The sequence below is a fragment of the Echeneis naucrates genome, chromosome 8, assembly GCF_900963305.1.
Source record: "Echeneis naucrates chromosome 8, fEcheNa1.1, whole genome shotgun sequence".
Classification (NCBI taxonomy): Eukaryota; Metazoa; Chordata; class Actinopteri; order Carangiformes; family Echeneidae; genus Echeneis; species Echeneis naucrates.
Genome location: NC_042518.1, coordinates 1,185,839 through 1,198,193, shown reverse-complemented (window position 1 = coordinate 1,198,193; position 12,355 = coordinate 1,185,839). Strand labels below are relative to the sequence as shown.

The window sequence follows — 12,355 nt, the reverse complement described above, 5'->3', positions numbered from 1 at the left end:
CAACAAGCTAACCACGGAGGTGGCTAACACGTAGCTAGCGCCTGTGTTTTTGTGAGATAGCGACAGTTTATCGGCGCCCCTTGTGGCTCCGCCTCCTCCGGTGCGGCCACGTCTGAGTCGAGGACTTTGGCTCAAATGGATTATTGTACATTGTTATTGCTACTCTCACTTAAGTAAAGGATCTGAGTAGTTCTTCCTCCTCTGCTGTCAGAGTGAAGGGAGTTGAGGGAAATAAACAGTCATCTCTTATGATGATTAGTGCGAGTGCGCCATATTGATCAGCGGTCATACGATAAACAGCGGAGAACAGGAATGCACCGCCAATCGTTTGGGCCCCATTAGTCGCTGCTTGTATTGCCTTTGATTATTGCTGACTGAGCTCCCAGTGCATGTGATGGCTTTTTACAGCTGGAACTGCGGCTTTCAACCTTTTCTCTCTCTTTTTTTTGAGGAGCACATTAAAATAACACTGGACTCAAAAGACAAGCCACGCTACATCTTCTGTCACGCCGGAGCCTCGTCTCATGGAGGAGAGGAGATTAAAAACCGGATTTAAAAGCTTGTAATGCCTCAAATCAGCTGAATCTCAAACAAGGCTCAACACAATCGTGTTCACACCTGCACAAATCCACACACATGCAGACAGTGACAATCAGACATGTTTAAGTCCTGCCTCGGAGGCTAAATCCCGTTCTGTAGCAGGCTGAGTCGGGGCTCAGAAGACAGACGTGACAGTGACAGTGATGATGATGGTGATTGTGGTAATAATGATTATGCTGATTATTACACAGCCGCCACGGCGATGTGGTGATTGCACCGCAAAGAGGAAACAGAGGAAAACAAAAGGGGGTGACACTGACTAAACTGAGGATGAGGATGATGATGATGATTGGGATCACTTTTATTTCTTTTTCCTTCTGGTGATCAACTGGAAACCTTTTTGTGTTTTTTTTATTTGTTTGTTATTTTTGTTTTTCAGCGGTTGTTGATCTTTCTTTAATTGGCAGAAAAGCAGAGCAGGGAGGTAACTGAGGATAGCTCCACCACGTTTGAGGGCTTTGATTTCACACGACAAAAAGAAAAAAGCACTGTTGAGAATGTTCCAGCAACTCCCTTTGAAGGGAGTGATCTGGCAGTGCTCATTTGAATTATTAACAGAGTGAAAAAGGAGAGCAAAAGACAGAGAGACAGAAAAACACATTGAGGGGAAGACAGGAAGATGGATTCCCATTTTGTGTTTTGTTTTTTTTTTTAATTTCATGGCTGAGGCTAAAACACATCACACGTCTGTAACGAACAACGGCCAACACACCGTGACGTCATCGGTTCATTTTCATTCTCCAGGCTGTTATTTGGATGTTGCTGTTTTTAAAACTATAAATAAACTACAAATATTTGGAGGAGAAGGTGGAGCTGACCTGCTTTGTACTCCCTCCTGATTGGGTGGTACAGCCTGTCAGTCACTCAGTAGCCCCGCCCCCTAACCCCTCCCCTCCTTCCTGCTCTGTTTGCCTCTAAATGGAGCATCATTGTTGAAGACTGAGACCAGAGGAGGGACATTTTCCCATAGACTTCAACACGACATGTCTGTCTCTGGTGACATTCAGGCAGACTAAAGCTGAGCGTTTATTTAAAATTCTGGATGCATTATCAGCCGTGTTCTTTCTGCAGAGTTCATGAAATCCAAAGTGTGGATGTGTAATTACAGGTCGGCCGTCCCCCCGACGCTCACTCAGAATTATTTAATCTGCAGGGGGAGTGTCCCAGAGCGACTTAATTCTCTCTGTGGTCATGCTGCGTCTCCCACAGCGGGGCCCCATCGTTATTGTCATTGTGGCCAAAGCACCGAACTTAGAAGGTGAGACTTCTGAGTTGCACTTGCACAAAGACAACAAAACTATTTTTTTTTTTTCCCAGAGCTGCATCCTGTTTCCTCTTTAATTTATACACAGGGATTTTTTTAAATATATTTTATATATATAATTTCTACAAATGACACTTTAACTGTCAACTCCTACGAAGGTAACAATAATGCAAGTGTTATATTAAAAATAAAAACAGCCACACAAACGTTTGTTTTGCTTCAGGCTGATCGTGCCGTTCTTTAGGTTCTGGCACAGGAAGATAGCATCCCTGTTCTCCTTCCGGCCTACAGAGCTTCTTTGGGATGTTTTGTTGTTGTTGTTGTTGTTTTTTTAACAAAATGAAAGACAGCCATCAACGAGCCAGATCTATCTGAATGACTAAAGACAATTTGAGACGTGGACAGAAATTTAGAATCTGGAAATATGAGCCTGAACTTAAGTGACCCACTCCTCTTTGGCGGCGGGTCGTCATGCATCACGCTCAAATATCTCCAGATACAGCGCATCACATATCATACACACTGTACAGCGCTGAGATGCAAATATGTGCTTCATAAATAAAATCTCGCCTCGATTTTCGTACAAAGAAACACAAACCTCGGAGAACACGACGCACTTTCCACTGATCTCTGCCGAGATGTGAAGGCTTTTCAGGAAGATTTAAGATCAATTTTGTGCGTTTTCCTGCAATTTGAAGGTAATGGAGTCTCCCTAACCAACCGGCAGCCATGATGTAACAAATGCATCATGTGCATTCTCTCCGCCTGCCGCTTTTAAAGCGGAATCAAACAGAATCAATCAGGGAGATACATTAAAAGGAAGTTCAGAGTTGCTTTTCTTGTACAGTTTAGCGTGCTCTGCAGCGCATGCTTGGATGGATGCATATTTACAGCTCAGTAGATGCGAGAGTAGATGAAGAAGGATGTCAGGACGGGGCCTAATAACAGCCTCTTTTGTTAATACCCCCCCCCCCCCCCCAGCTTGGTGGATAGATCTGCTATACGTGCTGCACAGTACTGTATGTGTCCTTGAACACACACACCTCAGAGGTACTGGCCACCGAGGGGTGTGTGTGTGTGTGTGTGTTCATGTATGTGCTTGCAGGGTGGGGGGGCCGCAATTAAAAGGCCGCATGCAGCGTCCCAGGAGGTGCTAATGCCCAGGATCAGCTGGTCTAATGTCATTCACATCCCCTCTGTTATTCAGCCGGCCCGTTTGATGTATGAATCCACGGGGGACTTCAGTGAACCCCCCTCCAACCCAACACAACACAACACAGCCCAACCCCCTCCCCAAAAGCTACAACCATCACCACCTCTTTTATACCCCCCCCAACCTACCCAACCCTGGCTCTACAACCCCTCCTCCTCCACAGAACCTCCCCTTCTGTGTCTGGATGCTTATGTTGGCTTTTATCGCGCTCAAAGTAAACAGAGTCGTGCCAGAGAGAGAGAGAGAGAGAGAGAGAGACCTAAAGGAGAGAGAGCGAGAGAGAGACCTAAAGGAGAGAGAGAAAGAGAGAGAGAGCAGTAGTGATAAAGGTGGAACATGCACATTGTCTGCGCGCCGCTCGCCTTCCTGCTCCATCTTCAATAGAGACCAAATCCGGCAAAAAGGGAGATTTAAAAAGCAGGAGGGGGAAGAGGAAGACAGGAGGGGGGGGCCAAAGCGAGAGAGAGAGAGCTAGAAAGAGAGAGACAGAGAGAGAGAGAGAGGAAGAAAGAAGAGTAGAGGAAGGATCTCCCTGCTAAATGCGCAAAGCGTCCCGCCACCCCACGCTGAGCTCCATGGCCAACTCCGGCTGCCTGCTGCTCTCCGGCTCCGGGATGCTACCTCACTCCCTCCAGTGTCCCCCCCCCACCTTCCTCTACCTGCCCGAGGTAAGACTCACCGATGCCGGCTTCGCTTTGCTACCCCCCCCCCCCCCCCCCCCCCCAACACCAGCCTCTCCTCTCTCTCTCTCTCTCTCTCTCTCTCTCTCTCTCTCTCCATCCGTGCCTTTCATTCCTCCGCGCGCTCTTCGACGTGATAGCCTCGCTAGCTTTTGTGTCCCCCCCCCCACACACACACTCCTTCCATCCCAACACCCCCCCTCCAAAACCCTGACCCCTCACCCTGCCATCCTCATCCTCTCGAGTCCCCCCCCCCCCCCGCCTTCTCTCCCGTTTGAATGGAATTAAAGCAGCCACAGTACGGGGGGGGGGGGGGTCCACACAGTGTTTGTGTACATCAGCTGCCTCATGACTCATTGTGCTTGGAAATGTGCTTTCTCGGTCACTTTGCTGTGCTCATACTTCCATCAGTCCTCTGCTGCACAGATAAGATGCCAAGTGTGTGTGTGTGTGTGTGTGTGTGTGGTGCAAAAGGACTTCCACTTCTTCTTCTTCGGGGCTTTTTTATTTTAAATGCACAAGGATGTTAACTGTCTGTGTAGCTCCTCCTTCATTTATAGAAAAGATGCAAAAACACCAATTTGCTCTCTAAATCCTGTCTGTGTTTCCAGATCTGTTCAGTTTATACAAAACACTTTCATAATAATGATAATAATAATAACAGTAATAATAATAATAATTGTCATCATCATTTCCACCTCTAAATTCTGAAAGTTCAATCTTTGAGGCCTCAAACAGAGGAGAGAAATGTATCAGTGCAGTTTTACTTTGGTTTTGTGAAAACTGGCTGAAATGTTAATTTCTGTTTCTTGCAGTTTTTTTTTTTTAAAGCTCCTCTTTGTTATTATATTTGTTTAAAAAGGTTCAAACACTGAAACCTTTTCCTCGTTTGTCCCAAAAGGCCCAGAGTGAGATCTTTGTTTCCAACAACCAAGTGACCGCACTTATAATTAGACATCTCTGCAAATTAACATTGATTTTCCCCTTTATTTATTTATTGCTATACATATATGTATATATATATATATTATTTTTATTTTATTTTTATTAAGTGCGTGGTTGGTGTTTGGCCATATTCCTTTTTTTTAATTGACTCGGTCACTGCTCCTTCTTGTTTTGTGAAACCTGAAGACTGCAATTTTCCGAAGCGAGGGTGAAAAATCAACAACAAGGTGACTCTTAAGAGACCGCGCGGCCGTCTAGCTGCTGAATTATTCACGTGTTTTAATTCAGCGAGTTGGGGACGGGAGTGCTGTGAGTGCTGGGATGATGGAGGCTGGCTGGGTGGAGGTGGGGGGTGGGGGGGGGGGGTGGCGGCCGAACGTCCAATTCTGTTTTTACTACCGGCAGCATGTGTTGCAGTAAACAGTGTGTGTTACTGCAGTGATGGAGGGGGTGAAATAACATGGATGGTAACTCCTGCCCCAAATCAACCCACCCCCCCATACCATCATTATAATAGTCCCTCACCCTCCCTCCCTCCCTCCCATCTGTCCAGAGCGGGCAAACCCTCGTCGGCCAGCCAGCAATGGCAGGGTGACACAAATTTATCCTCCATCTTTATTCCCCACACTCACTGTTTATAATTATTAGTTCAGGTGCAGTAGGAATTTTGGCCGTCACTGTGTAGCGGTGACAAAAATGAGGATCAGCTGATCTTTGCGTTCACACGTCGGCCACCTTTTTCTATTCTTTCGTCAACTTGTGAGAGGCTTCCTGAGCTCCTTTCCTCCAGTAAAAATGTGAGTAAGCAAAGTTTAGATGGGTTTACCTGCGACTACGGCCCGAATCCTCCGGAAGGCCAGGAAGCCTCTTAGGTGTGTGTGTACCTGGCCACGTGTCTTGTATTTATGTCCACAGTAGGTTCCTATTAAAAGTCAGTTGAAACTTCTGTGCTATTTTCATGAAGGCCCCCCCCCCCCCCCCCCCACACACACACACACACACTCCCCCCTCCCCCCTTTTTGTTTCTATTCCCGTTAATGTTTCAGCAAATTTAGTTCATTTCCCTTTTTTTAAATTTGCCTTCCTATCTCTCGCTTTAGCTCTCTCTCTTGCGGTAAACCCTTACCCTGCAGTGCTGTGAGAGAAATGGCGAGGCGGCGGGTGGGGGGGTGGGGGGGGCAACCCTCTGAATCAAACTGTGACCAACGTCTTCCCCCTTCCCCACAAAGGCACACTAAAACACACAAACGCACGCCATCCTTTTCCTTTTCCTCCCACATCAACCATTCTTCCTGGATGCTGCCCCTGCGTCCCCTCCTTCACCCCCCCCCCCCCCCACCACCAACACCACCGCCGCTCTCCTCCTGCCTCCCCCTCGCCACAGTGCAGGGCTGCGGCGTCGGCTCATGCGAGATGACAGCCAGAGAACAGAAGGGGAATAGATTGAGGTGATAGCCTTTTGCCTCACAGTTTGTTTGCATTTCAAATAAGACACTGTATTAAGTTAGGCTCCGAACAGCTTTGCTTATTATGTGTGAACATGGCGCCGCGTGATATCACAGGAAGACAGGAGTTTATTACATAAAAGATTAGCAAAGCATACCTTGGCTTTTATTTGTGTGCAGCAGTGTTTGGGTGTGTGTTCTCAGGCAGTTTGCTTTGATGCTCTTTGTAGTCAGCTGCGGTGTAAATCCCAGCTAAATGTTTGTTTTCATTAACACAAGAAGAGACTCCCTGCGGCGTGGAGGGAGAACTGTGGGCTTCTGATTACACCCCCCCCCCAAAAAAAAAGAAGAAGTGGTGGTATCACACCACAGCTGAAGGGCCGTCCCGTCTGCCCCACACCCCCACCTTCCCCATCCACCCCCTCTATCGACAGGGGGAGAGTTTCTCCGCCACACGGGGTGCCGGCTTCATCTTTCCGCAGGATGATGTCACTTTTCTTCTACCGTCAATTTGTATTGTAGTGGCTCATTTCATGAGTTATGGCGCTGGATATTGAGGGAGTTATGAATTACAGTGTGGGGAGGCTTTTTACAGGATGCAAGGCTCGCCGCTGTAGGCCCGTATTAAAGTATAAATATATTTATGGCACGAGCCAACGCTGACGGGGTGGCTCAGGTTTGCTGGTGGTAGTTAGTAGCTGTCTTTAGAGCCATAAAAACATGGCATCGCAAGGATTTTCTATTTACCAGGCACTGGGTGGGCATATGGCAACGCTCGTAAACGTAACTCTATTATCTAAGACGGGGCTGTTGGGTGAGAAGCAGGATGTTACTGATGTCTAAAGAGGGAAAAAAGCTGCGGCTGTTACTGTCTTCGTGTCACATCTCCGCCTCGGACTTATCCGGAGATCTCCCCCCCGTTTGCTAAAATTGCCTCGCTTTGATTTGTAATTGGATTTTCTATCATGGCATTCCGCTGCACTGATGTCTATTGTTATTGTTGCGTTTATTGATTTATTTTTTGTGGCTTCTCTGGTCGGGCTGTTTTGAATCTGCCCCCCCCCCCCCCCCCCAATCCTTTAACTGTACATGGCTTCGGTATCGTGCTAAACGGTTAGGTCACCTAGAAGAGGCGATCCTTTCATGTTGGTGGATCCTGGGAGGAATTGCCCGGGCTCTCTGGTTTCAGCGGCCTCCTCCTCCTCCTCCTCCTACTACTGTTCCTACTCATCCTCGTCTCTTTTCTACGGCTGTGCTTGGCATTGGCTCTCTCCCTCCACGCACATGCACCGATACATCTGGTTAAAGGCGAGGGATGCAGAGACGAGAGGATTGGGAATACTCCTAACACACAGTCCCCCCCTGCTTCCCCATCCCCTCCTCACTTGGGGCCTTGATCCAGCCTCCCAAAGCGCCACTATTCACGGGGACTTTAGATATTGAAAGGATTCAGGTTGGCGGTCTCCCGGGGACGGCCTAATGCGGACCGAGCAGAGACGGCTCCTTCCTGGGGGATAATTATTGTCGGCCAAGCTGTACTATTGACAGCTGTAAATGGAGATGCTGTCTGTAAGTGGGGAGGCCTAATAGGTTTTTGTCCCTACATGGGCTCTCGTTAGGCCTGTGTGGGAGCCTCAGAGATGAGTTTGAGAAATGACCCACGGCCTTCAAATGGGGCTCAGAGAGACCGCTGCCACCCCCGCCACCCCCGCCATGCCACCTCACGGGAAAGAGCTGGCTCTCTGTTCGGTCTGCTGTTGGACTCTTCCGCTTCACGTGTCCGGGGGGCGTTCCACATTTCTCTTCTTTGTCAGTTGTGAACCAGCTGATCATCCTGAGCGCCGCTGTTGTCCAAAGATGATTAAAAACACATCAGTGAGCTACACGGGTGACACGCTCCGTCATTAACATAAACACGGTGACTCTAATTTATTTTAGTCAGTCCACCTCGCACACTGTCCAGCAGCACGAAACACTGTGTAACAATCCGCTGCTAAAAATAGTCCTCATTAACTTCACCACTTCTTCAGGTTGGAAGACAAATTTTAAGTAGATGGCGCCTGTTTTAGTGAATTACTTCAGCAATTTAGAACATTTATATTTTCATTTGGAGCTTCGGGCCTCAGAAGGAAGGGGTTTTGGTATTTTAGGAGAGAAATAAAGAAAAACAGCAGCAACCATTCGCAACAAGTTCGGCTCGATCTTGTGATTCAGACATTTTGTTGGATCAGTTTTCACAACTGATTTGTCTCTGTTGAGTCATTAGAGATAGAAGCTGTGTTTGAAATATTTCCATTATATCACAAAGCAACATCCGCTTTGTTGCTTTTCAGCCAATTTAGCTGAGCAACAATTCGCTCAGATTCAATCAGGCGCAAATCAGGAGAAAAAAAAAAGAAAAAGGAAATCTTAAAAACCTAATTTCATGGGCGCAGGAATATGCCTCTCAATATGTTCTATGTTTTGGCGTGAAATCATTCAGTCTTTCTGTCGCCGCCTTTCAGCTGTTTTGTCCCTTAAACAGCTGATTCATAGCAGCATAACAAAGGCGGGAGGGACTGATTGAAATGTTTTCTCACTTTTCTCTGCCCCTGAGGAGAATTGTAAATCACAGCTCAGTCGTTTATTTTGAAATTTCATTTGGTGCGTGAGCGAGTGCTGCCTTATTCTTCACAGACTTCACAGTCACTGACTGACTTGTGTGTGTGTGTGTGTGTGTGTGTTTTTTCTTAAGGCTACTCACCGTCTTACTCCACTAGACCTTTGTAAATGGAACAAAATTAAATTTGTTCCCTGTATAGAAGAATGGCACAAACACTGCAATAGATTTACTCACCAACAAAGGCTTTCCGTTTGGCTTTTGGAGGTGAGGGGATGGAGGCGGGGGGGGGGGGGCAGTCTGGCTGTATTTTTAATGTGAATGTACATATTTGAGCTTACATATGTCTCTTTATTTGTCTCCCTGAGAGGAATTCTTGTCATCTGTAGGTGGAGGATGCTTACAGGGGTTTGCATGCTCGTCACTGTGCGCCGCATCAATAAACGTATATTTACATATTGCCAATAATGCTAAATATCCTCCAGTCATTAATGTTGAGCTTTAGCCCGGAGTGCTGCTGTCTATACTGTGGACCTGTAGTGCCAGTGAATTAGCATTCACCAGGCTGCAGATGCTAATATACTCCACTCCTGGAAAACAAAGCTGCAGTTGCAGATGTCTTCACCTCATAATAATTACCAACTTTCTTTTTTTTTTTTTTAAAGGTGGTAAATTTCTAATGAAGCTTTTAATTAACATCAGTGTTCAACATTTACTGCTGCTAATTACGCAGAACGGAGGAAGTATGAAACCGCAGGAGTTTTCCTTACCTGCTAATCTGTCAGCCTGAGAATCAGGAAATATTTTTGCAGCTTCACTTTCAACAAAAAAAAAAAAAGTTTTTGAATGATGACTGGGAGTCCTGAAGTGAAAGATCTCTACTCATATCTGACTACAGTTTCTGGTTGGTCTTCAGTATTTAAAAAGCATTGGTTTTGGATGTTCCTGCTGATTTGGGGCATGATCAGGTTCAGATGGAGGCTGCTGGTTCCAGTGGCCTGCTGACACTCGCCGCTGTCAGCTCTGCATTGCAGTGGCCTTATTTCCCGCCCGGGCCATTTAATTCGTCTTAGGAACGTCCACTCGGTTTGGAAATCTCTGCTCCTCATTCGCTTGAGTGCTCTTTTAGACCGAACGGAGACCGAGAGTGAGATGGGGAGGAAGATAAGGCGGGACGACGCAACACCTCCCTCGTCTTTTACACTGCAGGAACTCTCCCTACTTTGTTCGCGCACACACACGCACTCACACATGCACTCACTTACCGGAGGATAAAGACAGGAGGATAACCTCACAGTAGAAACCGTTTGTAGCCCTTTTCCCCCCCTGAGAATATAATCTGTCCTGAGGTTTTCTATTTCTGCAAATGGCACGCTAAAATGCTTAAGCAGCCAGACCAGCTTGAGTCCAATTATTTCTTTACTGCAGTATCTTAGCCAGCTGTGATTATTATGTTTATAATGTAGTGTCACTCTCATACTGTCCTTCAAGCATTCTCCTCTCGGCAGGATCCTTTCAAATGAGACGTATTACCCTGTGTGCTGAGTTAACAGAGTGGCCGTACAAGTGAAAGCAAAGAGAAAGGAAAAAAAAACAAAACTATCACAAGCCATTAAAAGCACCGCACCTTTTTATCACCAGCAGCTTAATGGCAGTGGCGAACAGCAAAGCGTTCTCACTGCTTCTCCCCGTTCCTCTGCGAGCCTGTTTGCTCCAGCAGCAGCAGCAGAAGAAGGCAGGTTGATGCTGCTGACGAATATATCTCCAGACAAACACTGAACTGAAATTTTGTTCTCAAAGGTCATTATCTGTCTTCATTGGAGCAGCGGACATGTTGCATGGGAACCAAGTTTCTCTTCTCAAAAGAGTTCACCTATCCAACGTCTTCCTGCCTCTTTCTTTGTTGTCAATCTCATTATTACATTTTTTTTAAAGGATGCAACTGTACATTGTGTTTGACTACTAAGAGGCACGCTGGGTCACCCGCTAAAGAAGATCAATATTTGAACTATGCTGTTGTGGGTCAGCATGTACGGGTGTATAAAATTAAATGGGGCTTGAAATTGATTTCGAGTTCTCCTTGAAAAAAAGTCTACAGGTATTCTGAAACCAGACCGAGAGGCGAGGCACCGCAGAGAGGAGATGACCTCCACCCAGGCAGATTCATAATTGTTTTTGTTTCTCCAAATTAAATGAGCCCTTTTACTATTATTATTATTATTATTTCTAGATTGCATAGGTGGGGGGTCCGAGATTGCCAGTTACGGCACGTTCGCTTTTAGAGACCTAAAGTAATATAAAGTAATGTCCGTGATTCCCGGCACATCTCCACTGGCAACTCCCTTTAATACCGTGAAAGAAATGATTATGGGATGGATTTCAAAATAAAAACGAGGCCTTCGTTTTAGTTAATCTCAGCTCTGCGTTGCATGAACAGCAGGAGAGAGCAGGAGGGGGGGGCAAAAAAAGAGTTTATCCTCTTTCCTTACCAGCAATCAAACAGGTACCCTGCTGATTGCTCTGCTTCTCTTTGGGTAAAGAAAGAAGAGAAGCCCCTGTAATTTACCCCAAATCAGAAACACCCCATCCTCCTCCTCTCCTCCTCTTCTTCCTCCTCCCTTTTCCTCTCCTCAGATGGAGAGTCTAAATATCGCTGTTTTTTTTTTTTCTCGCAGCACTTTGTTAGTGGAGCACGCCTCTGTGTTTTTCTAAAATCATCTATCAAGGTGAGATCTGTGGGAAAGAGCAGCGCCTCGGGCTTCCTTTCCATGTGCTTATGAGGTTTTATTAGGTCCCACAGGACTACTGCTTTGGTGTGTGTTAAAAACAAATGGAACTTACAAATTACAGATTACAGCCTCTGCAGGCTTGTGTGTGTGTGTGTGTGTGTAGTTGTGTAGACAGACGCAGGCGTGGCCGGCTGATGAAGGAACATGTTTGTGTGTGTTAGAGATCGGCGGCGCAGGCAGCTCCACGCCGACGTGTTTACGTCTAACGCTGCTGCAGCTGCTGGATGAGATGACTGCTGCATTAGTGATGATGGGGGGGGTTCAGCTTAATGATACTCAATCTTAAAGAAAAAACCCAAACATCACATTAGCACCACTGGGGTCCGAACAGCAGCGCTGTTTTCTGAAATGATGTTTAAAAGCTTCAGATCTGCAGCAGCAGAAAGAACCCGAGAGCTGCAGATAAAAAAAACACACACACACAAAGTACCGACAACACTCACCATCCTCCTTTATGATCTGCTCATCTCACATCAGCCACATTGGACTCACTGCCTTAGCTGTTGTGCGTCCACAGAAACAAGTGTTGTGTTGTTAATGGCATGTCCTCCGCTTCCTCCGGTCGCCGCTTTCACAACTTTGGAGAACAGGTTACAGGCTCCTCCCCTTCTGATGGTGGCCCCCCCACCCTGCATGTTTCCATACCATTGGACCGCAACGCTTTTAAAAGAGTGTGAATCACACTGAGACGTCAAAGCTGGACCCCGTCCCCGAAGGTGAGAGCTCTGCGCCGTTAGATGCTGCCGGAGTCGAGAAAAATCGCTCGTTTGTTCCTCCTCTGGACGAAGCTAAGCGGGGATGAGGATTTTCCATTGCCCAC

General features: G+C 46.7%; 1 protein-coding gene across 2 annotated transcripts in view; it reads left to right on the top strand.

The window, feature by feature from the left end:
- Positions 1-12,355, top strand: part of LOC115047139 (RNA binding protein fox-1 homolog 3-like) — a 176,624-nt gene that overhangs the window by 102,748 nt on the left and 61,521 nt on the right. The window contains exon 1 of one of the 2 annotated variants that reach the window (XM_029507883.1): positions 3,653-3,745. The exons of the other annotated variant lie outside the window; for it this stretch is intronic. Within the exon in view, the coding sequence (XP_029363743.1) occupies positions 3,653-3,745 (93 nt within the window). Of the gene's footprint in view, positions 1-3,652; positions 3,746-12,355 lie in introns of those variants that run through there. 2 annotated transcript variants of the gene reach the window in all.